The sequence below is a fragment of the Thunnus maccoyii genome, chromosome 2, assembly GCF_910596095.1.
Source record: "Thunnus maccoyii chromosome 2, fThuMac1.1, whole genome shotgun sequence".
In the NCBI taxonomy this organism is placed as follows: Eukaryota; Metazoa; Chordata; class Actinopteri; order Scombriformes; family Scombridae; genus Thunnus; species Thunnus maccoyii.
In genome coordinates, this window is record NC_056534.1 from 33,789,305 (window position 1) to 33,815,593 (window position 26,289).

The 26,289-nt window shown below is 39.8% G+C and overlaps 2 protein-coding genes across 4 annotated transcripts in view; both read right to left on the reverse strand.

Moving 5' to 3' along the window:
- Positions 1–1,148: 1,148 nt before the first annotated feature.
- pdcd4b (programmed cell death 4b) lies at positions 1,149–10,283 on the reverse strand. Of its 3 annotated transcripts, none has more exons than XM_042432047.1 (12): positions 10,178–10,283; positions 9,600–9,699; positions 8,844–9,161; positions 5,921–6,015; positions 5,437–5,550; positions 5,046–5,267; positions 3,414–3,511; positions 3,011–3,125; positions 2,636–2,743; positions 2,264–2,374; positions 2,006–2,145; positions 1,149–1,899 (listed from the first exon to the last, which is right to left on the reverse strand). In XM_042432047.1, exons 2-12 carry the CDS (start codon positions 9,640–9,642, stop codon positions 1,839–1,841), a joined length of 1,425 nt encoding a protein of 474 aa, XP_042287981.1. In that variant the 5' UTR covers positions 9,643–9,699; positions 10,178–10,283; the 3' UTR covers positions 1,149–1,838. The 3 variants fall into 3 exon arrangements, with proteins under 3 accessions (XP_042287981.1, XP_042287987.1, XP_042287995.1); XM_042432053.1 differs by having other exon boundaries at positions 10,163–10,259; XM_042432061.1 differs by lacking the exons at positions 9,600–9,699; positions 10,178–10,283 and adding an exon at positions 9,700–9,795.
- Positions 10,284–12,094: 1,811 nt separating this feature from the next.
- rbm20 (RNA binding motif protein 20) overlaps positions 12,095–26,289 on the reverse strand; it is a 55,906-nt gene continuing 41,711 nt past the window's right edge. The window contains exons 6-14 of the mRNA XM_042428910.1: positions 20,247–20,393; positions 19,288–19,419; positions 19,130–19,209; positions 18,259–18,970; positions 18,086–18,172; positions 17,398–17,977; positions 17,061–17,126; positions 14,975–15,096; positions 12,095–13,026 (exon numbers count right to left, since the gene is read on the reverse strand). Of these exons, the coding sequence (XP_042284844.1) occupies positions 12,958–13,026; positions 14,975–15,096; positions 17,061–17,126; positions 17,398–17,977; positions 18,086–18,172; positions 18,259–18,970; positions 19,130–19,209; positions 19,288–19,419; positions 20,247–20,393 (1,995 nt within the window). The 3' untranslated portion in view covers positions 12,095–12,957. The remainder of the gene's footprint in view (positions 13,027–14,974; positions 15,097–17,060; positions 17,127–17,397; positions 17,978–18,085; positions 18,173–18,258; positions 18,971–19,129; positions 19,210–19,287; positions 19,420–20,246; positions 20,394–26,289) is intronic.

Consider the following 26,289-nt stretch of genomic DNA (forward strand, 5'->3'; position numbering starts at 1 on the left):
GTGAACTGTTAAGAAATTTGCAAAAGCTTGCAAAATTAGTCAGTGGGTGCTGTGTGCTCCCTCGTTACAGTCTCTTTTACAGCTAAACACCATTAGCATTGTTGCAATATAATCAAAGTTATTTAGTGAATAAGGCTGATTGACAGCGATGCCACTGGAAAGCAGTGTATTTATAGTTTAATGCCTTTTTTTGTGGAAAAGCTGTTTAAAGGCTGACCTCCAGATGTGTAACATGTCCAGATGTTCCATGCAGTGAGAACACTTGATCTCTGCCACTAATTGGTAAAAGCTGACCATCAGTGCAACAGAAGTGAAAACATTGGCATGTATTTTAATATGGGTCACTACCAAGAGCATACAGATTATAATAACAAGTGTACAGATGTTAAATCAGATCCCTTTAACATCCTGGAGGCACAGGCTACCAGAATGATGAAACCTTTTAGTGGAAAAACAACAAAAATCCAATTTAGTCTCGTGATGATCTTTGCATTAAACCAAAGACTAGCTGTATAAATGTGAGTCTTCATATTTGAGTTTACTAATTCCATTTTCGGGCAACATTAACAGGGCAGCTTTCCATGGAAGATGTCCCTACCATGGTTCTGTGTAAGCCAAAACTGCTCCCACTCAAATCCGTCACCCTAGAGAAACTGGAGAAGATGCAGATGGAGGCGCAAGAGGCCGTCAAACAACAGGAACTGGCGATGAAGGAGCAGTTGCAGTAGACGTCCGATGGAGGACTCGCAAGAGCAGTAGCAGTCGAAATGGCTGAGACATTCCTTCAGACGGACACAAAGCCAGCGTTTTCAAGTATTTGTAAGGATAGTTAAGTGCAATGTCAAGAGGTCATTGATGTTTGACTTCACAGAGCAGAAGACCTGATAAAGTGAAAGGAGAGTAATCTACTATGTCATTTGTAATGATTGGTTAGTTACAAAGACCTGAGTGCATCTTCAGCTGTTTTATTTGTATTGATGTGTCTGTAATTTGGCATAAATGCACATTATTAAATGTCAATTGACAGTTTCCTTGTAGAATGAATGTAGAGCAGAGTGACTAATGCGGGCAGAGCAAGAAGTTTATTTGCAACATGTAGTACTAGTGTGTGTGCTGATATTGTGACATTTCACAAAAACAGTCTTAGATTATTTAATAGTGATTTAATGAACAAACAGGGATCGATACGTGGTACATTTTATACACCAGTATTCCCCACATATAAAAATAAACAATCTAAACACCATTTGTTGAAGTTATCCTGACTGGTATTTGTTTTTGCACTATACTCATGTCTTGTTACCTTCAATAATGACATCTTTGTGTGATTTAAAGGGTAAAAAGGAAAAAAAAAAAAAAAAAAAAGTCAAGCACGGCATAGAAACAGCAGCTAGTGAGGGAGCAAGTATTGCATTTCACAAACATGCTCTCCTTTATTTTATTTTTTTTTATTCCCCTTTTATAAAGCTCTTGACACAAACCAGTCATCTCTGTACAAACACTGCTTTCTAGAAAACACAAAAGGAGTGGCAGTGAAATCAAGAGAATACTGTACAAAACAACATGGAATGACTGACACTGAGAGGTGTGGCACTTTGAGGGTTAGCTTATGGAAATGTTTATACTGAAACACCTTGGAGAAAGTGATCTACTTCAGTTTCAATCAAAAGTGCAGTTTTGTTTTTGTCTTGTTTTTCTTTAACCCCGCCTCCAATTTCAGAAATGTACATTCGTTTGACTGTTAGGGGAAATTTTGTACCCAACTATTTTGAAAAATATCCAAGTAAAAAAGTAGCTTTATCCTCTTTTCAGGAAATCTGGCACATAAAAAGGACTCCTCAGTAGCTTTCAAGTTTCACAACACCGCCGTCTCCCTCGCTGACAAATCTCTTCCGGCCCCTGACAACAGACAGATCCCGTTAATGAAACCAATAGTTGGGAGACACATCTCATTCTGAGAGGATTGTAAAGTGTGTGTCTGAGAAAACCAGTGGTGTGCACTTACCGGCAAGGACAAAGATCTCTTAACTTTTCGTCAATGATTCCCATACTGAAGCTTTTATCAACAAACTGCTCCAGGATGAAGTATGCACGAGGGACATCGATGTTGATTTCAGCGATGTCCATATAAACTCTTTCATAGCCCTGTGAGGGAAATAAAACATTGTCTATTAAACACCATCTTATAAGAGTAGCAACCTAGCTGTTTCTTGGTGAGACGGTTACCTGCAGTGCAAAATTCAAACAGCAGGTGGCACCTTACCCTTCTCATTTGGTCCACAGTAATGATGGAGGACACAGACAGTGACTTGAGTAGCTGCTGAACCATTTTGAATGTTTTCTCTCCTTTGGACTCCAACACCATCACTATCGCCTGAGAGCAAATAACAGAAATATTCACAGCCTTGTACTAGTGCCCAAAACATTTGCTAAACCAAGATATGATGTTTCAAATGATGATGGAGTGGCCTGAAAATATTTTGCAAACATTTAGCTAAGAAAAAAATCTGTTCATCTCAGTTTGAGTTTGTTTTCTTTTAAAATCTCCCTTCTGGCCTCCTGCACAGCTGAATTTGGAGGCGAGTTTGATGCTGTAAAGGCACACTGAGTTTGGCTTCTCCTGCTTTAAACTGACCTCATAGACAAACTCGTGGTGGAAATGGGGAACCTCCAGATCTCTGAGGCATCTCTCAGCCTCCTTGCTGTCTCCAGACAGGATGTATTCCTTCAGCAGCAGGTTCATCTGACAGGACAGAGAACATGTGATTATATGTGAATTCACCTCTGGCTGGAAATGAGTTTTAAAGCAACAATCAGCCATCACTATTGGGAATTCTTGGACTTCCAGCTGTGTTAAGGCTCTTTAAGCACAATGTATACTTTTGTTTATCATGGTATCGCACCCAATATTCTTAGAATTACACCTCAGAAACAGTGTGCCAGACAGGTACATTAAGACAGTGGATCCACTACTATTCTCCCCTCAGGTCTACTTTATGTGTGACTTTACCTCTTTGATGAGCTGTGTGACAGGTCTCTGGCCCCCGCCTGTGCCCCACTGGTTGTCTATGCGAAGCCCACCCTTACTCATCTTCAGCAGCACTGCTGCCCGGTCTAACGCCGCCCTGGAAGATAAAACAAATCCACACAAAGTGTTTACAAGCATTAACACAAACCTCAAAGTTCAGATTCCCCTGTTATTTGTTCCTGAAGTGATCCCTCCCTTTATGTTATATTTCATGACATGACAGCCATATATGCAAGAAAGCTTCCGCATGATATTGAGTGAATAACATCTAGCTTTAGCATGCGCAGACGACCTGTTAAAACCCAGATATCATCTGAAGATTTTCACAGTAACAGCATAACACAGGAAACTAAAACCACCAACAGCAGAGCCAAAAATGACAAACCTTGTGTATTCACAGTCAACTCTGCCTTTGTAGCCCTCGATGTAGCTCTTGGACAATATTTGGTCACTAACGGCGCGTGCGATGAACTGGCCCACCAACTGGAAAACAAACACATAAAGAGGTAAATAAAAAAAAAGAAGGTAAACAAACCAAAACAAGTTGAGTTTAGCACAGTCACATAGAAACTTGATTGTTCTGTCTGCTGATCATAAAGAAGGTTCCCTTGTTTAAAATAAGGAAGTCAAATGTTCACAAATGACACATGAAGGACCTTTAAAGTATTTCTTCAATCTGAGAATACATTTATACTTTTTTTTAAATTACAAGACAGGCAAAAATCAAGTCAATAATTTATTTTATTCCATCACTTCAGCAGGAAACAGATTAAAGTTTGTTACATAGCAACACTTCTTTAAAAAGGTCAAAGTAGTATAAACTGAAACAAATGAGTGTTTTAATATTTTCTGCAAAAATCAAATAAACTAGCAAGAACCTAAAACAACACTGTTACACATAACTGTGTCATAAAAGGCCCCTGAAATCACTGACATGCCAGATGACTCACAGCGGCCACGGGCGTATGTGTGTGTGTGTGTGTGTGTGTGTGTGCGTGTATATGTGTGTTTGTTTACAGTAGTGTGAGCACATGATTTGGGGAAACGAAAGAGCTGGCTTTGCTCTTCTGGCCTCCACAAAGCCTGCGCTCATCACTGACTATTGTTCCTGTACAGACAAGAGGCAGCTCCGTCTCATCGGACCAGTTGCTGTGGCTAGACTGGCAGGCACATGAGGAAGAAAAGAAAGTGTGTGTGTGAGAAAGTGAGAAAGAGAAAGTGAGGGGGCGGGAGGGGAAGAGGTGGTGGTGGTGGTGGTGGTGGTGGTGGTGGGTGGGGGGCAGGGTAGAGTCATAATGCCCCTTTAAACTCACAGAGATCGGCGAGAGTGAGAAAGAAATGACCGGTGAAAGAAAGGAGGGGGTGTGTGTGGGGGAGAGGACGACGAATAACCCTTTGAGCGTCCTGTGCTGAGCTTGCATTTAGCGAGTGCAGACAGACAATGGGCAGAGATCTCATGTCTGTGCTGGCTGAAAAGGAAAGAGCTCACACACACACACACACACACACACACACGCACACACACACACACCAAGCCACAGTGTTGTCCCCCTGCGCTCCACCGCATAACGTGTCAAGGTTTAACAAAAGCACACGCAACACTCGCACAGACACCAGACTTTCAGCTGAGCGTTTACTGTAATGAGTCTGTCGAATAGAAGTCAAAGTTTTGAAGATCAGTTTGTTAAAATGTTCTAGATGGCAATAAAAAGTTAAAAAAAAAAGAGAAAAAGAAACTTGAGAGAGAAAGAACATGATATGGATTTACTCTAGCTCAGGGGCTCACTTTTTTTTTTTTAAATATTGTGTGCATTACATCTGAAAACTCTACCAGAGCAAATGACCTATTTCCTCTAGCAAACACTGCATCCATCCTCAAACCTCTTTCAACAAACTGCATCATATTTCAGATTCAAGTTAAATCAAAAGTCTTAATCCTGAATTCTACAATTTATATACAAGCACAACATACAGGTTACTCAATAAGTCGCTAATCCGCACTCGTTTCCAGACTCACCTGCGGGGCTCCGGGTGTGTCCAGGACCAGATCGGGGAGCTCTCGAAGGAGTTTATCGAAGGACTTTTCCATGTCGCCGCAGAACAGAACGGGTCCGCACAGATCAGCCAGCAGTCTGGAGGTGAGCTCCCGGTGGCTGGCTTTGGCCTCCAGGGCCAGTGACACAGCCAGTGAGGGCACCTCGCACCGCATGGGCCCCAGGTTCAGCTCCGCGAGCAGCTCCTGGATGTGGAGAGAAACAGTGATGTTAGATGTCTTTATGCTTGTGTTTCTTGTCTTTCAACTTGTATTATTTTTACAGCACTTTGTAAGACGTAGATTTTTTTTTTTGCTGATGCACATAAGCCAAATTTAGGTCAGGTCATTTCCTACATAGTCTTTCAGTACTTACCGCTACTTCATTTGTGTCTCCGTGTTCAAAGTACTCTTGCACGATGGGGGTGACAGTCTTCTCAAAGTCCCTCTCATCCAGCGGGGGGACCACAGTCTCATACACACAGTTTTCCTGTCATAACACACAAATCACATTTCAGGTCTACTGTTTGTTTTGATGAATAAATAAGAATTCCACACTTGTTGGTATATATATTACTATATCAGACATTTATATTCACAGTAAATGACTCATTTGTAGTGCAACACCTTACTAAAGGCATCTATGTTATTTCATCCACCAGCAAGACAAAATATTATAAACACCTTATAATATAATGAGGTTTAGACATTTAAATTACAATCAATACAACAAAAACAGAAATTTAACAGTATAATCTATGTATGAACATGTAGAAGGTTGAGATTAAATTAAATTATACTTGATCGTGATATTTCAGACACTCCATGCAGATGCAAACCGTCAACTCTCTAGTCAGTACCTGAGCTTCGTCGTAGTTGGGGTCTTTCTCATCTACCTCCTCTGGTCCATAAACTTCACCAGATCGGCCCCACACACCTTTACCTCCAGCTCCACCTGCGGACGAAGGTCAGAGACGATGTTAGACATCATATCTGATGACATCAGACTCACTTATGTTGAGGCAATATGGCAAAAAAAGCAAAGACATGAGCAGTGTTACTTTCAAAAGACGTAGTGGCCGACATATCTCGGTTTACCTGTAACATGAGCTGTTTTTGTAAAAAGCAGCTAATAGTTCATGGTTACTGTGGAGAGAAACGTTTTTTCTAAAAAGCTTTTAGCAGATTTCCCTCCTTATGAGCAACTTCAACCTCAAACACTCAGTGAAAGATGAGACTAGTCCCAGACGAATTTTCAGGATTTGCACATTAAAAGCTTGACATGCTCTGAGAGGGTCGGTACCCCGCCAGTTATTTTGTTGCCCTGAGATCTCGACATCATCTGAAATATACAGGTTGTTTCGAGTATGCTTGATATTTTCATCGTTAGCCTTGTGGTGTCAAGTGTGTCTGATTTGCGAGTGTGTGTACTGAAAAAACTGTCCAGAAAAGTGAGATGTGTTTGGACAAAAAAAAAACTACACTGAGTGTGCAGGTGAGTGCAGTTTCCAAACTGTTTCCAAGGACGACGTCTCAGATGGTTCTGTGTAACAAACCATCTGGCGTGTCGGGTTAATTTCGCCTCGTAAAAAGGTACAAACATGGAACGGGAGGTCGCTGTTGTTCCGCCAATAAGCCGGCAGTGGAAGTAGTCACATCGCTGGATCAATGTGTGTAAAAGGGACAGGGGTGTGACGTTCTGATGACATGTTATATGTGCGATCCGCCACTGGGGGATTTAAAAAACAACAACAACATGTTTTTACCGTGCACAGCAACGTTGCTTGCATTTGAGGAGTGGTATAAATGTGTGCGGCTAGCAAAAGCACCTCAACACTCAGTTCACCCGCCTTTATTGTTTAGAAAGCAATGTGTGAATGTTATACGTCACACTATACGTCGACACTGTTGTGTTACACGCCAAACTTCTGATTTCAGAATGCCAGCATACTGTGAGGCCGCATTATGCCGGCTTTGTTTGGTTTTGTGTAAAAAAGCAAAGGCAGCATGATGACATGTCTTCTTTACTGCAATATTGCAGGACCTCTGTATAAAAGGGGCTTTTGTATTTTGCCAAAGTTGTTGCTAACTTAACGCCCTTCACTTTAATCAGCAGGTGGCAAGCAAGACACAGGAACTTGATGGTCTTGATGAGTTGTAGCATATTTTTTCACTAAACTGTACACACACTGCACTGCTACGTTCACAGCTATACTGCTAACTTCATACAGTCTGCTCTGGTTGCCAGCTTCACCATCACACACGCTCTTGCCCTCTCTGTCGACTGCACACTCGCTATGCACACAACCTAGACACCGAGCTATCCTTTAAAAAGGAGCGATGCTACTCGTATAACACCGATCGACCCGACCGACCCCCCCCTTACCCCCCAAAAATATTTCTCCTCGTAGGTGACCTATTTTGATCTCAAAATAGCAAATTTCATTGAAAGTTGAGGAGTTTGCATCTCTGACAAATGCACTACTTTGTCATGTGGATTATCATCTGTGTGTAATCTGTACCAACAGACCTAACATGCAGTGATATAATCCCTCTATTCGGGGAGGTGACGCGTTTGTTCATGTTACACAAACAAACATCTGGTGGGTCTGAGGTCAGCACCAACAGATTGCAGACAGTTTAAGAAGCCCTACACCAAAGCAGCTTGTGTGATGAGCTTTAAAACCTCCATTAGTCCCACCCAGTATGTGGCATATGACATCCCACTATATTTAGCACTGCCCCCATTGGTTGTGCGAATGCATCCCACTTCATTTGCCATACAAAACTGCAATGCATGAACTTTTAATGTAGGGTAGCTCGGAGCTCAAATTACAGGGCTCCACTGGCGTGGCAGTTCTGTTATGCAACCAGAAAAAATGGACGGACACTGTGCCAAAAGAAACTACACTTGCTCCAGTTCCACTGCCCATGGGAAGAGCAAAGTGACTGAGCTGTACTTCAGTCTGGGGGGACATACAAGTAGGTGTCACATACTGACATCACTGAGTGACAGCTGGACTATCAGACCATGTGGACTCTTACAAAAATCTGATCTACTTCTATGTTTGTGATGTGTCGGTGTTATTTAGAAAAGACAGTTAGGGACAAAGACTTCTCCTCAGAGGAGTCAGAGGAGCTATCTTTGGAGTGATATATAAATTGGATAAGATATCACAGTAAACTATTATGTAACATTTTCGGCTGAATGCCTAATGCTGTTATCAGTGGAGCCACAGACAATAATATAGTCCTTATCCACAGCTATCACTGTGCTCTGGCACACATAACAAACTGAACTCAAACTAAGGACAAGCAAACGTTCTATAAACCTCATGAGAGTAACTTTGAACTCAATTTCCCTTCAAATAAAATCCATCTTTGTAGCCACTCGTCGTCGTCTAAAAGGCCACATATTTATGTCACATCCTGTGCATTGATAGATTAGCATTTACATAAACAACTTTTGGTACAAACAAATGTTGTCGATGACCCAGCTAGTTTACATGCTAATTGGTTTATGGCTCCTAGATGGAAAACTACCAGGTGACAACAACAGTAGGTCACACCCTAATGTAGGTCTTCCCTTTGAAGCATTAGGCAATGACACAGCAGGGGCTCTTTGATCAACTTTTACACATCTGTGATAATGACCAATAAACCCCTCAATATTACTGACACATTTCTTTCGATCTTGTTGGTATCACAATGTTACATAACGTAACGTTATCATGACACCGTCGTGTCAATAAAACCGCACTTCATTCATTTAAATCTTCTTACCTTTCTTTGGCAGGCCTCTGCCTTTGCCCAGTCGAGACTTTCTGTCCAGCAGCTTGCTCTTGGGGCTGGTGGGTGCAGCCGAAGTTCCCCTGACCACATCCCCGTTATCGCTGAGGGAGTCCCCCCTGCCAGAGTCCCTGGAGGAGTTCTTTCTCAGCCTCCTCTTGGCCTTCGCCTTGAGACGTGCCTCGTGGATGCTGTTGCTAGACGAGGACAGCCAGTTGCCATTGATCTCATTGTTGATGTTCTTGTTGGCGATAACCGCTCTGCCGTTGTCTTCATCTCCAGACACAAAGGAGTCACTCAGGTCCTCAGCCTCTGTTGGATTACAAGGAAGAATGGGGGGAGAGTTGGTTGGAGTTTTTTGTTATCGTCATCAAAATGTCCCAGAACAAATCAAAACACAGCTGCATTGTTTCAATTTGTCCTGAGAAGAACACATGAAACTACAAGAGCTGACACTTATAGCACATTATCTGTAATCAACTTTTTATTTTTATGTATTTATTTTACATATAAATACAGTAAACTGTGTACCCAACTTCTATTTACAGTCACCCACTAGATGTAGGATGAGTGAAATCCATATCAAATTCAACATCATCACTAAACCTGCAGGCAGTGCAAGAAAATAAGCAACCAACCACTTCCGCATGAAAAAGTCCCTGTGCCCCTCATCAGTCTCAGCTGATGAAGCAGTTACATGGCTGCGACACACTCACACACACACACACACACACACAGACACACACTCACCAACAGGGTTTGCGTTCAGCCAGGCCTCGCAGTCGGTTGCCATGTTTTACAACAGAAAATAGATTTTGCAGCGTGCAAACAAAGGAATTTCAAAGGTTACCTGCAATGTTGAAGAAGAAACAGGACATTTTATATGCAGACATGCATTGAAAACATGCCCAGACATGCTGCGACAGCAACAGCTCCCCCTCCCCCTATTCATTCAAAGTCACAGTGTTGATAAACAATGGCTAACGTTACGTTAACTTCAATGTTCGCTGTCAGGGGAAACAGCTGCGTCAAAAAAGACCAAACTCAAGAGTATCTAACGTTAACTGCAACAATAAAACATCCAAAAGTCCGATGTAAAATCAATAGCTGCTGTTTAGTTTGTTTAATCGTGATTACACATCGCTGACTCGCTATTTATTTGCCGTGGAGACGTCAGTAAAGAATAAAAAGAGACCGCACACAGTCCGCTAGCTCGGTGGACATGTTTAGCTACATCTCGCTCAATCCTTCACAACGCTGTCAAATAAAATATGCGTTTTCATCTCCCTTGTTCTGTCGACTAAATAACTCACAATTAAATCACTGACCGTCTGTTGTTGTGTCCTAGCTCCAAACTCTGACACGAACACTGTTGTTTTTTGTTTTATCTACCCAGCAACGCAGGCACGTAGCTCAGTGTTTTCCTAATCTGATTGGCTGAGGGGAGGGAGTTTTAAAAGAAAGAACCAATGAAAATGCAACACGGGATTTTCTTCTCGCATTTTCTGTGGAGTCTTTGTTGTCTTATAAAGTGCTGCCTCCTATCTGTAGTGTTGTGCCACAGCACTTTTCTATTTTGGGACACTGCTGCTGTAATGAATTACAGCATACTAGGTAATTAATGACGATGATGATGTTGACAGTGGTGGAAAGTAACGAAGTACATCTACTCAGGTACTGGACTTAAGTACAATTTTGAGGAACTTGTACTTTGAATATTTCCATGTGATGCTACTTTATATTTCCCCTCCACTACATTTCAAAGGAACATATTGTACTTTCCACTCCACTACATTTATTTGACAGCTTTAGGTGCTTTTCAGATGAAGATTTGACACAATGGATAATATAAAAAGTTTTAAAAATACAACACCATTGTTAAAGATGAAACCAGTAGTTTCCAACCTTTTTAGCTTTTGACGTCTTACAAAAAGTAGTGTGTAGTCGGGGTCACGTTCCAGATGTCTATGAGTTGTTAACAGCTGCACCAAATAGTGATTTTTCCCTCTAAACTTCTCACATAGTTTCATTTCAGAAAATGTTCAAATGATCCAATATTTCACCAAAAATCAAAGATTAGAGAAAAAGTCCAAAATCTGAAAACAGATTTGTGCATCAGAACTTTGTTTTTTCTTCTTTCCTCTCCCATTAATCATCTCACGACCCCTCAGATTTATCTGGTGACCCTTTGGAGGGGCCTGACCCCTAGGTTGGGAACCACTGGACTAAACTAGTTAACTGTATATAAAGTAGTTGAAACTAGCTCCACCTCCAGCAGCTACAACAGTAACATGCTGCTCTAACACTGATGCTTCACTATTAATAATCTAATGATGTCATATATAATAATATATCAGTCAATGATGAAACCACTACTTTTACTGCAATACTTTAACTACATCAAGCTCATAATACTTATGTACTTTTACTTATAGTAGGATTTTTCATGCAGGACTTTCACTTGTAATGGAGTATTTTTACATTGCTGTATTTACTTAAGTAAATGATCTGAATACTTCTTCCACCTGATGATGATGATGATTTATTAACTCTGTCAAAATAATCAGAATTTATTCATCTGATTGAAGTTGGTTAACCATCCAGAACATTATGTTCACTTAAGAACATTATGTTGTGTAAACCTGCTGTGTGAGTAAACACACTAAATGTATGAATGCAAATGTATGGCATTTATAATAAAAAGGAACAATAATTTTGGAATGGACTAGTGTCACTCGTCTAGACAAACACAAAGTATTGAAACTCCATTCTACACTTTTGCTTTAGCACCTTAAGTTTTTTTTTTTGCCTCAACACTTGGGGGAGCCCTTTTACAACAGTCCCATTCAAAATCCTCTCATCAAGAAAATGGATGGATGGAGCACAGTATGTACCCTGACTGTGTGGATACCATTACACCACAATATGTTCTCTGGAAATATATTGTTCAGCTGAGAAAAGGAGAAGTACATGTTGAAACCAGTCCCAGGCTCCATTACATGATTTGTATATTTTAAATAGATAAGAGGCAACTCCTTTCAAATATTTGAAATGTTTATTCAAGTTTTTTTGCATCGAAAAAAAAATCATATGAAAAGTTCGTCAAAGAAAACAACACTGTCACTGATGTCACAGGATCAGTATTCACAGTATACAAAAACAGAGTCTATCTAGATAATCCCTCTGAAACAAATCACTGTAACATGAAAAACTGCATGTTTAACTCTGATAAATTAAACACATGGTCCAGTTTAAGGTCTTTAATATTTAAGGCATTATATATGTTGGCAAATATGACTGGGATTGTCTCATAAATTAAATCAAACATAAAATCTAAAGACAGTAAAAATATTTTGCATAGTTGCATCATTATTAATCCAAATGATTTCACCTGACAGACAATAATATCGTGCACAAACAGGCACAGGATGAAAAACAAAACAAAACAGCAAAAGCCTTTAAAGGCTCCAATTATCAATGAAAATGTAAATGTTGTGTACTGAATTATACACTGAAATCTGTTCAACAAACACAACAAACCTGAGAATCTGCCTCAGTTTTTATTTTACTGAGTAAAAACATTCTTTGGCACAAGTTTCAAGTCATTTTTTTTAGCTGTAAATGTATCATTGTTACTTGGACAATGTACAGACCAAATTCAAAATGAGAATAACCAATTTAAACCCATCAAATGGACTAACAAAGCCCATATTGTATAAGTTTGTCTTCTAATTATTATTGCATCATTTCAAATACATCTCAAATCCAATAAAAGAACACATTTGTTTTATCACACACAATCCAATAGAATAAACTGTAAGAAAATTGATAAACCAAAAAAAAACAAAAAAAAAACATGGCAATTAAATATTGCAGCCTCACTATACATTACACTTCAGGTATGTACAACATTGAGAGCATTTATGGCTGGCAGTATCATTCTAGATATTCAAGCATCCCTTTTACCAAAATATCAAAACCAGTGCAATTGTCCACGTACTCCAGCTTCCATGTGTCACACTATCCATGTCGTCCACAGCTTTGCACCAACAGCACACGTACATGAATCTTCTGTTGTTGGCTGTAGATGTCAGAGGTCGAGCTGACGTCAAGGTGTAGCCGAGGGTTCAGCGAGTGCACCTGACAGACTCTCCTCTGCTAGCTGGGACAGGTATTTCTACGGATGAGTGGAAGGAAAAAAAGTTAATTTATAACCCGAAATGTGTTAAAACCAAAGCTAAGACCTCTGTGATGATAATTTGTTACATTTAATCTTTTCAGGCAGCTCCACTGTAATAATATATACATTTTTCAGGACGTGCAAGTAGCAATGATAATGATGATAAATATCAGAGCTGTACACAAACAACCCTCTGGTTGGAGGTGAGGGTATGAATTTTCAGAGATACTCAATAATTTAATTAGAATGTGTTTTAGTGTAAAAATCGTTATTTGCAATAAGTGTGCATTGGTCTAAATAGTCTCTCAGATGTTTTTCCACATATAAAATTATGAAGGGACACATTAATACATTTGAATTTGTTGTAATTACGCACATTAGAATTTCTTTGTTGCACAATTCCTCCTAAATTAGATTGAAGCCTAATAAATATCTGTAAATTAACACATGCTGTACTTCTCTTTAGAAACAGAAATAAATCCACAACAACAAAAAATATTGAGTGAACTACATTAAAGTTTATGTAAACAATAAGTAAAGTAAAATAAAATCTAATCTAATCTGTAAATGAAATCTGTGGCCAATACAAAAGTTCAAAAGCTAAAATAGAACTATTAAACACAAGACACACATAGACACACAGAGCTTTGACAGACAGCACAACTGTTTAAAACATTTTTTTCCTCCATGGAATGTAATCCATCAAATGTTCGGGAATCGTCTCTCTGCTGGCTTGCCTCAGCTGTGCGAGAGAAATGCAAGATGGCTCGTTGCTGAATGGCCAATAATCAGAAACCTAATACAGTTTCAAGTGTATATGCGGTGTTTATGTTTGTGTGTCTGTGCATGTACCTGTGTTTGTTCTAGGATGTATGTGAACATATATCGCTGAATAGATCTGTCTTTGTGTTTTGACCATCGGACCGCCTTTTAGTCATTGGAAATAAGTTCCATTTGTTTTGTCCAACAGTCAAAAGCCCACACATTCAATTTACATTCCTCAAATATGAGAAACTGGAACCAGAGGATTTTTGGCATTTTAGCTTGATAAATGACATAAAAAGTTAATCAATTATCAAAATTGAGTGTTTAACTAAATGTTTTAGTACTATTGTGCCTATTGTTGAACTACAATCGAGCAAGAAAAGAGTTAAATATGCAAAATTAAATATCTATGCTGCTCCACAGTATCGGTGGGTGAAATTAAATTGAAGTACGTTGGGGTTAGTACTGAAGTAACGAGTCAACATAGGCACTTATAAAACAACAAAATAATTTATTTTTCAAATATATCAGCTCATTAAATGCAGATAACAAAACCTTTAGAAGATATGACTAAAGAATGATATGCTGGGTGGTACAGTGCATCACTGAGGCTCACGCTAATTTGACCCTCATGTCGACATAGGTCAAACATTTTCACTGTCTGTTGCTGCCCTGTTTAGAAAACACCATATTTAAGTCACATTTAACGTAAGAGTTATCCCCAAAATAAGAAAAACATATTACAAAAGGCAAAGAAGTGTATAATAATAGAAATAAAGAGATTACTCACAAACCTGACAACAGGTAGTATAATCTCATGAATCTGAACAGACTACACTGACTGACTGTAGACCCAAACACCCTCGTTACAGTGGAGCATGCAGTCATACAAGTTTGAACTTTTGATAATACATTTGCCGTTGCAAATTTAGTGACCGTATGCACAGGGAGACATACGATATCTGTGTATATGTGCATACCCGCACGTATGCGCACACACACTGTCAAACATACAGACTGCACCTCAGCGAGGGTCAACAGGTTCGCATGATTCGGGGAAGGAAGACTGAATGAAATATTGACGTGTCTAATTGCAGATTATTGTCTTATTCCTCTTTGTCATAATCATCATCAATCATTATCACCTGAGGGACTGGTTCTGTCACCATAAAATGTGTACCTGTAGGTTCCTGTAGTGTACGGTGCTGCGGCAGTGAGTCGTTTTTGCAGTCTCCTCACTTGTGTAGAACAGTCCACAGAGTTTACAGTAGAAGCCGGTCCTTGGCACAATGAACTCCACTCCTATTAGACAGGGAACACGATCATTAGAGAACAGCAAATCCCACAAATCAGCACTTGACGGATGAAGGTTCACACATCTTAGTTTGAACTCTTTAAGTAAACCCAAGTTTTGAAAGTTAAAAGTACCAGTAGGCTGAATAATGTGACCTGTCTGGGTACTTCAACACAGCACTGTTCTGCTACATTTCAATCACAGCATAAACGGGGCCAATTTGATTAATTGAAGGCCATTTTGATTAATAAAAAATATATTTAAATGTATTTATTTTTTCTTTTCTTTCAAAATGTTTTATGTCACTCAGAAATAAAACACCATGCAAAAGGGAGTCTATACAGTGAGAAACGTCACAAATTAACAGCCAGATGTTCTGTGTCTGACAAAAACAAACCCTTCAAAACCCAGAAATCATGAGATTTGAAGTAAGTAAACTGCACAAGTGTCCAATTCAAAACCGCAGTTTTTTATTTTCCACGGTGTTATGAATTAGCCTTCAAACCATCTGGGAGTCAAAGCAGTACAGCCTAAAAAGATCTGACTGCATAACAGCAATGTTAAATCAGTTCTGCTGTACGGCTCAGAATGCTGGCGAGTGGTTGAGAGTGACATGAGAAAAAGATCAATGCATTCCACAATGGTTGTCTCCGGAAGACATGTTGCATCTGTTGGGCTGAGAGGATCTCCCATGAGGACCTGTATAAAAACACAAACTGTCACAACGTAGTGCTGGAAACTAAAACATCGACGGCTCCAATGGCTTGGACATGTCCTCAGAATGGACCAGGACCACATTCCTAAAGTAGCCTTGAGATGGACTCCACCTGGAAAGAGGAAACAAGGGAGGCCAAAAACAACCTGGCAGAGAACTGTGACCTCAGAACTGAAAACGGCTAATCTAACTTGGAGCGAGGCACAACATGCTGCACAGGATGGGACCAGCTGGCAGCAGATACCCGCAGCCTTATATTCCACAGGGAACGAAGAGGATTAAGTACGATTTAGAGAGGATGAGAGACTTTTCTCTAACTTTATGGTTTCTGCCGATGAGATGTATATACTTCTGAATCAAAACGTTACCTAGTGCGTCTTTAAAGCACCTGAATCAGCTGTGTAACTGACTCTCAAAAAGTATTCAACTAAAATTATACAATGACTAAAAAATATTACAAGGTAAAAACAAATTTGCACTTTAATTAAGACCTTTAAAACACACTGCTCAGACACCAGAAAAGGTGACTAACAAGGTACATCTCTAGAGATGAGAAACAAAAACACATATCTATATCACACAGTGGGTGAAAATGAAAAATCTACAATACAGCAACAACAACCAGTCACTGATCAGTGTTAAATTTGTCTCGGCTATGCTATTGTTGGACAAAGTTTGCTCTAGACGCACACACCAACTATTGAGGCATCATACAACAGAAATAGACACATAGCTCATGGCACACACAGCTCTTGTGTCTGTACTGTGGTCTTTTGTTGCCACGCTGCACCCGGGCTTATGTAAGACTATGCAGCAGGCCCAACACTGGCCATGTGCTTGGCCGTGTCATTCCAGCCCTAATGATAATATAAATACTCGTCTCTCAGGGGTGCATTTCACAACCAGCTCGCCGAGGTCAGCAAGTGGCCAAGCAATTCCAGTCAATTAGAGTGCTAATGGTACAGGTTGTCAGTGCACTTATTAATGGTGTACATGATAACAATTAGCTTTGGGACTAAACCCACAGGCTCAAGACTCCATGAACTTGTGTCTGTGAGGACAATTAAATATACACCAGTTCAAGGACTCTTAGAGTGGGTTTGATCCAGAGAGACCTGATCAAATCTGTTTTATGTAAACTGTTATTTGCTAACAAAATAAGAACCATGAATACATTCTGCATTCTGATATCCTCAGTGATTTTATCTATTCTCAGTTTACTTGGAACAGAGTGGTGATAAAACGTGTGATGCTTACCCAAAGGGATGCTGTGTTCACTGACAGCCTTGTCTTGCTCTCGAGATGACGAGGGGGCCTCAGTCTCTATGAGATGCATATAAATTATGAGAAAGGCAGGAAGCACAAAACCTCCCTAAAAATGATGCTTGCTTTTATCTAACAATGTATCTTTAGTAATAAGTGTAGGACACTAAAACCCAAAGAAGAAAAAAGGTTTGCAACAGTTCCTGTTGTCCAATGTGGAAATATGGAAATCTGTATAGTTTAAAGGAAGATTTGAAGTTAAGATGCTTCATGCAACTGAACACTGGATTTTATGAGTTTCTTCTGCAGTAATCTCTCTTATGAAAAGTACCTTTTTTAAGAATGCCATCTTTGTCTTGCGTCTCATTAGTGATTGTTTCCATGGCTTGTCCTACTTCCTGGGTCTTGCTCTCCTCTGATACTCTGTGATTTTCCACTGGTGCTTCTAATGGCCCACTATTTGTTACTTTGTCTTTGTCCTCTAAACATGTCTCCTCCAGTGCAGCCTTGAACTCCTCACTGGGGAAGTCATTAAGATTAGTAACTGGTGGTTCAGAAATCACTGGAGTGAGTTTCTCTTCTTCAGGCCTAGTTGCAGTTACAACATTCCCTGCTTTCTCGGTTACAGACGTTTCTGGCTGGTCTCCAGCATCCCCACATGACTTTTCTTGGTTAGACTTCTCTTTAGATGCCTCTTTCACCTCCAGTGAGGAGGTAGGTGTCGGCTCTTCCACTGCTTCTTTTTCTGCAGACTCTTTGGGGGAGGAGGTATACTCTTCCAGCTCGGGAAGGTCTGGCTCAATGATGGAGTCGTCTTCTCCTCCCACTTCATCGACAGTGACCAGTTCCTCCATGTTCTTAGGATACCAGCACTCTTCATCAGTGTCATCACCACTTTCCCACTCCTTCTCCTAAGGAAATGGATCAAGAAAAGAGCTGTTAATACATAACTAAACATGTTTGTAGTTAACCTGGTTCCAAAACGCAGCTCTGAATGAACATCAAAATGTGTTACTTACAGCATGTCTATCTTTACTACATTCAGTAGTATCTTTTGGCTTATTGCTTCTCTGAGGTGAAACAGATTTTTCTTTAGACTGGCGATCCTAAAAAAGGAAATGACTTAGCAGCAAGAAGGATGTGGCACAGGTACATCGCAGCAATGTACATTTACAGAATTTATGTTACTCACAGTAGTTTCAGTAGCAGTGTCTCTCTCATGTCTCTCAATGTTGGTGTGCCTCCTGCTTGCCTTTTTGCTCCTTGCCCTGCCTGGTGAACTCTGCTTCTTGTCTTCTGGTGTTCTGCGAAGTGGCTCATCAGCCATCTCATACTCTGAATGCCTCAACCTACTGTGGTAGTCACCACCGTCCCTCCTCTTTGACTTGGTATCATGTCTTTGGTATGAAGGTTTGGGCGGTTTGTCTGACTTGTACATTTGTTCCTTCATGTAGAAGTCATCCTCCATGTTCCTGTAAGAGTTGAAGGACATGCCTTGAGGGCTGCCTCGTGGGTACCAGTCTCTGTTGCCCCTCATCCCTTCATCTCCTCCTCCGCCACTTCCCCCCCTCTCATCTGAAGATCTCGAGCTGATGTAATCCAAGGGTTTTTGGTATGCCTTCCGACGGTCAGCCACCCTTCCGTTGGGCCGATCGTCATCCACGCCGCTCCCATTCCGCCATGGGTCATCCCTCTCCCTTTCATCCTCACCCCTTCTCAAGTGTGACGACCAGTCCCAAGAGCCCCGGCGGGGCCCGAGGCCATTGTTGCCTCTCTCTGGACCCCTGCATTGAGCCCCCTGGGGGCTGTGTGCTGAGCTGCATGATGTAAAACTAGGGCTGTGTGAACGAGGACTCAGGGAGCGGCTGATGGGGCTGCGGGAGCGAGCTCTCTCTGGCATGTAGCTGGAGGAAGATGAAAGGAAGATTACATGAAGGAATCTTCTGAAGCTGAACTCTGTGTTGTAATTTTTGAGATCAGAAAACTGGTTACATTTAAGTAAAAATCTTTCACATTTTCATCACTGAATTTCCATTTTGCAGACAAATGAAAAGTTGCCTTACTGCTCAAGTTCTTGTATTTCATCCCTTTCCCGCTGAGAGTTTATATCCTGGATGATTGATTGAACATCTTTACCTGGTTTCTATACAGAGAAGAAATTTAAGTTTAGTAATTGGCTAACAGTCTATAACCCACTGCTTACTTTGTCTTTCAGTCTCACCTTTAGTTGCAGTTCCTTGTACCTCTTAGACATTCGAATAAGAAGTTTCTGATTGTTAATCATAGCTGGAGTCAGTTGGTAGTATTGAACCATAGCCTGAGCTGCTTCGACGTATGCCATCTCCAGAAATGCCTGATGGGAGAAACGAAAATTAAATAATAATACCTCTCTGACAGTTATATGGTCTTTCTGTCAGGACATCTCCAAAAACGTATTTTCATCTGGACTGGATGAAAGTGGAGCTTTGAAAATCACAAGGTAATTACAAGGTGATTACAAGGTAATCACAAGATATCACATTTCATTACCTAATAAATCACCAGGACAGTTGCTTTAGTCCTTGTAACTAATACCATGATTTTAGTATGAATGCTTTCAATTTGATAGGGGTGATATTAATGTTGCAGTTCAGTTCTGATAACTGAAACCTTAGAGCCTGAGTGAGCTGTCATGCACCGGTTGTTAAACAGCCAGTAAGTCATGACAATGTACATGATATCACATAACAGCTGTAGGAGAGAAAAGCTGTTGATTAACATAAAAATGCACATAGATAATTTGTTGATTTGCATTTTGACACATTTGTTTCAAGAGAAAAAAGATCATAAGATCAATGTCTTTTTTGGAGATCATCAGGACTGAAATCTGTGCAAACACAAAAAGACTTTTAGGTCATTTTGCGATCAAATCAAGGTAGTATGCAATTAAACATGCTGCTATTGGTTAAAAGTTTGACAAGCAGCTCTACTTTAATTACACATGCACAAAAATGCCAAAATAAAGTAGATGACTTTGACCTTGCATGCTATATGGTGCTTATTTCAAAGATCGATGTTAATCCTCTTGAACTAATGCACTCATTATAACAAACATTTAATGTGTATGCATTTTATAACGATGTGCAACCGACCAAGTTAATTTGAAAATGAAAATATTGATTGATAATAATTTTATTATACCTGGTGGGTAGAACGCATGAGGATGTAGTTGGTGACTTTGCCAAAGGGCAGTCCCAGGTTGATGACATCGTTCTCTGTGCAGCTGCCTTCAGGGAGGTTGCAGATGTGAACGACTCGCCCTGCAGTGGCTTTTCGGGGTGGAAAGGGCTGAAAATAATAATTTTAAAAAATACAATATTTAAACATCTATGAATAGTGTTTCAAACATCACACAGAACAGTGGCAAAAATCTTTTAAAAGATCTGAAAACAAAAAGCATTTGATTCAACATTGATATATTTTACCAGCATTCAGACACACACTTATGCCAAACCAGAATCAACATAACTTCATTGTGCATAATTCCTTGAACACCATGAACAATATATAGTGAGCCAGTCACCAGGTTTTGGTCAGAGTTAGTGTCTATGTGCAAACCTGCCAACACCACAATCAAGACAGAACCTCTAAGATGCTCTTTACACACAGGTTTGATAGTGATCTTCTCATCTCACTGTGGACTTGATAGCAAAAAGCACCAAAATGAGTGTTCCTTTCAACAGTCTGTCTGGCATACCAGGGTCAAGGTTACTGCAGGAAACTAGTCTGTCTAACATCAATCTAACACTATCACACAGGATGTCATGTAATTTCCCCTTCTTGATACAGCCCACCTCACTGGCTCTATTAATAGTTCTTTGGCAGAAGTGTGGCAGCGATAATGAAAGTTTTCTTGTTTGGATTACAGACTTGTCAGCTGACTGCCCCCAGACATTTCAGACATTTGACACAAATCCCTCTAGACTGCCAAGTATATTGACCTGCATTTCTCAGCGCTCTTTTGTCTTTCCTGTTTTGTCATTTTGAAAAAGACTGCTCACGGCACACTCAGCAGTACACTGTATAATTCTTTATGACTCATTTTCCAATAAGTGGTTGTTACAAGTTTCTTAACCCCTGTCGCTGTCCAAAGCAGGGGCTGGCAATTAATAGAACTGAGATCTTAAGAAGCTCAATAAAGATAAACCAAAGACCAGGCTCCGCAGCAGTGGAGACTTGGGTGTAAAAGGAAACAGGGGTCCGTGATAAAGAGTAATATGCACTTTCTCCACTTTTCTGATGAGCTACATATCCCCTTTTAGTGGTCATTTCACTGTCCCCATGTGTTCCCATTAATGATTTACCAACTATAGAGCACTGCTTTAAAAACACAAAGGCAAGTACCGCTGATTGAGCTGTTCTGTCCATATATTCATCATCAAACTAGCTGGAGGACATATCTTTTGACATCTCATGTTCCTTCAACATCATTGCGGAAAGCAGTTGTAAATTCAGCTTGTTATATCACGGAGTCTTATTTCTGCAACCATTGTGCTGCAACTGCAATTTTTCCAACACCCCTCCTCCTCTTCCTGCCTTTCTGGCTGGCAGACCTGACAGACAGTTCCATGTGTGGGACAGACTAGGGTCCTAATTCCTCCCCGCACCAGCAGCCAGGGTCTCTGTTTTTACAGGGAATTTGTTCAGGGAAAACCCAACACTAACATACACTTCACACTGGGTCTAATAGCTGTGAAGGATAGTATGTATAGTGAGTAGTAAGAAACTTTTACAATCTCAAAGTATCTTTACTATGCATGTCTTCACATAATCAGAAGCAAGTGTATCAGTATTCAAAACATACATAAAGTACCATTTATGTATGAATGACAAAATCCTGATTGATGACTCGAAACAAAAAATGTCATTAATAAGCTCAGTAAACAGCTGAATTCCACTCTTACATAAACTTTTAAATGGGTATTTTTTACCTGTGACACAACAGTTCTATTGTTTGGATATTCAACATTTGTGAGCTGTACTTTTTATTGATTATGTAGTAAGTTAGTAAGTAAGTAAGAAGTAAAAATAATGTTTGCGCATACTCTATTTCCTATACTTTCTCATACTCTATTTTCTATTAAAAGATGGTAGTCAGTTAAAAGCTGGGTCTCAGATAATGGCCAGGGGTGAGGTCGACACGAACAAATAAAGGCCGGCCCCAAAAACAAGGGTGGATAATCTCTCGGTGCCTGTTATATAATGTGCATACCAGTTAAGCGTAAATAGTAATTAACTGGATGTAACCCCAGTTCTATGAGCTCATGCGTAGCCCTCTAACCGACAGTCACAGAGAGGGGAGGGGGACAGAACTCAAGTGCTAGATTTATTGTTCCACATGTTGTAGTAAGTGGATTACCTGTAGTGCAGTGACACAAATATAACAGAGCAAACGGAAGCAGATCAGAAAACAAGGAGGCTTCATACTAAAATATGAGCAAATATACTTATCAAATGGAGGGAATTATAAATAAAGGCCTCTCTTTAATATAAGCCTGCTTCCAATAAAGGCCTGGTACCCTCTGCAGTTGAAGTAAATAAAGGCCCCGGCCACTATTTGAGGAAGTACGTATTACAAATTGTGGAAAGACTATACTACAGTTCATACAACCCAACCAAAAGAGTATCTCCCAAAGGTGGATTACTGGATTTCTATGCAACTACTTAAAGCAACATTAAAGTAACAGCTTTAAAATCATTTTGATGGTACATTGACTTGTAATAGGGAGAATGGCGCCTCTATCACTCTCACTCTGTGCACCAAACGCCTGTTGTTGCACTATGTAACTTGGATTGGGGGATCGTACTTGGGTATGATCGCGAGAAATAGTAGTTGCTTCAGTTCTAAGTACGTGCGGATGAGTCATCAGCTAATAAGCAACAGCTGATTCGCCTGATGAGCCCTTTGGTGAATTACAATCACTTGTTATCTCACCAATATGTAACTATATCGTTGTCAACAGAACTAAGATACATACTAACAGCCACCAGACTGTATTTTCCACGGTGTGTGAAGATGATGTGGATTGTAACATAAGTCAGTCAGTATAATGCTAGCGGTTAGCAAATACATTTTAGCACACAGTTGCTGTGGGCTCAGATGTTGGCGATCACGGAAATAAGATCAGCCAAAAGCACAGCGAGAGATGTCACAACAGTAACCCCGTGCTGCTAGTGTAGACCACAAGTGTAGCGTGAGCAGCACGTTTAGCAGAGCAGCAGCAGCAGCAGTGAGTGCTCTGTCTGTGTGTCTACACAGGAGGCATTCAGTGTGTACACCCACAGACGGAGCACTCACTGCTGCTCTGCTAAACGTGCTGCTCACTCTATGCTTGCAGTCTAGACACGGCATAAGTATTGAAGTCTGTTCCCCTTCAAATAGTTTTCCCTTTTGTGCAGTACTGTAGCCTCACTGCTCAGATATCAACAGAATTAAATACACCAGCGTCCTATAATTATCACTTGTGACAGCAGAGGCCGCTGTTGCTGCTGCTCAGCAGAAGTTACATAGTCTTGCTTTAATGCTTTTTGGCCGGCAAGCTGACATTAACAGCTTCAGATACAAGAGTGATAATTCTATTAACAGCTCCATGCCACGGCCACTGCTGCCACCAGAATACATAAAGGTCAATGCAGGTTGGGCTCAATAAACAGATCCAGAAATAGGCTGTTTATGTCCTTGGAATATTAGAGAGAACAAGAGTCTTGGTTGTTGCTCTCTTCATTCATTGGTGTTTGACTTATAAAATGTCGTCTGTGTCTGAAATACCAGACAGTTTGACCACAGTATTGATATCACTGTCAAGGTTGGCTCGAGCTCCGAACAGTAGCTGTGACCACAAACCAACAGTAAAGATGATGATACGCCATGTCAGTGACCACTCCCAAAGAAGGCACCATATGTAGTATGAGTACCTCCTTAAAGTAGTAGAATTTGCAAATGAAAGTTTGAATGAAAGTAACAACAATGAAAAAAAAGGATAGCTGGAAATGTTTGACTTTGCATTAATGACTATATTCAGTTTCAGAAGAATTTTCCTTTAAAACAACACTTTAGCTAAAAAACGTCACACTTTAAGGTTTTGAATCATCCATACAAAGTAAAACATTTACTGTTACCAGAGTTTAATAATGAAAAAATACAACTATAGTCACACCAAAGACAATTTGTCTGGTCAGCTCCAAATGTTTGTCAAAAATATACCTTGTGTAATTAAACCCTTGTTGAGTATATTAGTTTCTCTACAATGTAGGCGTTATTACACCCCTAAATGTTACTTTTCAATTGTCACTTTAAATTTAGCCAAAAGAAAACAATTATGAAAAAATGAAGCAATTTTCCTTTAAATATATTTTTCCATAAAATTTCTGCTGAGACTATTTTCTCCCTACACTACAGACCACATTCAGCAGAGGTAATGGCTTTACCTTCCACAGTGTGTTCAGCCATATGTTCTGTAGCTGGAAACTTCACACTCACTTTGGCCGACCGAACTAGCGCCAAATGGTATGAGGGATAACAACTATTTCACACAGCACTTTCCTGTTTTCACTGACAGCTGACATGCTGACTGATACTAGCTGGAATCTCTCCAAAGGACATGGCTGTTTATTTGTACAAAGCAGGATCCATGTTGGAGAATCCGGGGAGATGGTCAGTCTGGTTTCACAGTTTCTCCCCACGTTCCTACACAGAGCGCTCGCATGCCAATCCCTCGGATCATTTTACTAGTCTCTCACCAGTCTGAAACATTACACCCCTAGGCAGGGGGTCTTAAGGTCTGTGCCCCTAACAGCAGTTAGCTGTAATCCCGTGTTTATCTCTGTTTGAGTTCTGTTTTCACATGAAGCTACTGTGTTACTTCAAGGTGGGCTGCTGGACACTGGAAAACTAAGGACTACTGTGTATGTGCAAGCATGCATGTGAATATGCTTGTATGTGTGTACATGCACATCTAAGTACAAGTTAGAGTAATTGTTTCTTTTTTCTTTATTTTAGTCAAATACTAAATTTAACTTAAATTTCATCTCAATTTTACTACCAAAAATGTTCTTTTTCTTATGATTTTTCTACAAATGTTAAATTTGTTTGCCTTTCAATTTTCACATGTAACACACAGAAAAAACCTTAATACTTCAACTTCATATTTAGTTTGCAAATGATCGTTGCATGTGTTTGTGTGTGTGCTCTCTGTTCAACGCAGGACTTTAAAAACAGTAAAACCCCACCTGTTCTGCTTAGACAGGTGTGTGTTTATAGCAACTAACATTAGCTCATGTAACACAGCCTATAAATATTTTCCCACTGATACAATAAAACTCTTTGTCAATAGCCACCCAATGAAGCATATGACTTTCACATCACTGACTCCCAGGCTCCGGTTAAATAGGCTCCCCTGGCAATGACGGAAAGAACAAATGGCTGATATAAAAAAGCAGAGTTACGCAAATTTGATGTTGAATGGAAGAAGCGGTTTTACAGTGTAACGGATGTAATTTAAACATCATGGGCTCAGAAACCAGAACAGCCGACCTCCATAAAGGAATTCTTACAATTCATACAATTTCTTGTAATTCTTTTGTTCCACGATCTAGTTTATAGTTTATACTTTTCCCTAGACAAACCAGTTTTTTACTTTACCACTGCACTTTAATCTTTTCTTTTTGCTTTTCTTATTTTATCCATATAAATGTTTGTATTATTTATTTACTTTCTCTCTTTAGGTTTCTTTACAAAATGTACAGCATTGCATGATTATGTAAAAAGTACACTTTGTACCTTAAGTTTAAATAATCCATTGAAAAATGACTAACATAAATAAACATATAAACTGTAAGTGACAAGAATCACGATTCTGCAGATGTCCAACAAAAACTGTTGTAACTTCTGTAAGAGTTAAGTGAAAGTAGTCCAACTTAATTGCTTTATTTCAGTTCTCAGCTGAATTTTTTTTTTAACTCTCAAAACTTTGTTTTAAATTGATGTTATTAATGTTGTAATATTAAAACCCCATAATGTCCACAGATAACAAATATGTCAGGGAAAAATTAAATATAGGGAAATATGTTTATAAATTGATTCTGAAAATTTTTTATTTAATATAGTAGTGTAACACTGAAAAATGGCATCTTACGTTTGAATAGTGTAAGAATGATATACTGTAGCTTCATTTAGGAGTTGGTA

What these genes read in the sequence shown, in the direction of transcription:
- pdcd4b (XM_042432047.1), bottom strand. Translation starts at nt 9,642, where the DNA reads ATGGCAACCGACTGCGAGGCCTGGCTGAACGCAAACCCTGTTG. An exon ending in CCAACTACGACGAAGCTCAG is followed by an intron (nt 5,551 to 5,920) that starts GTACTGACTAGA and finishes GTGTTATGACAG; the next exon opens with GAAAACTGTGTGTATGAGAC. An exon ending in GAGACACAAATGAAGTAGCG is followed by an intron (nt 5,268 to 5,436) that starts GTAAGTACTGAA and finishes CTCCACATCCAG; the next exon opens with GAGCTGCTCGCGGAGCTGAA.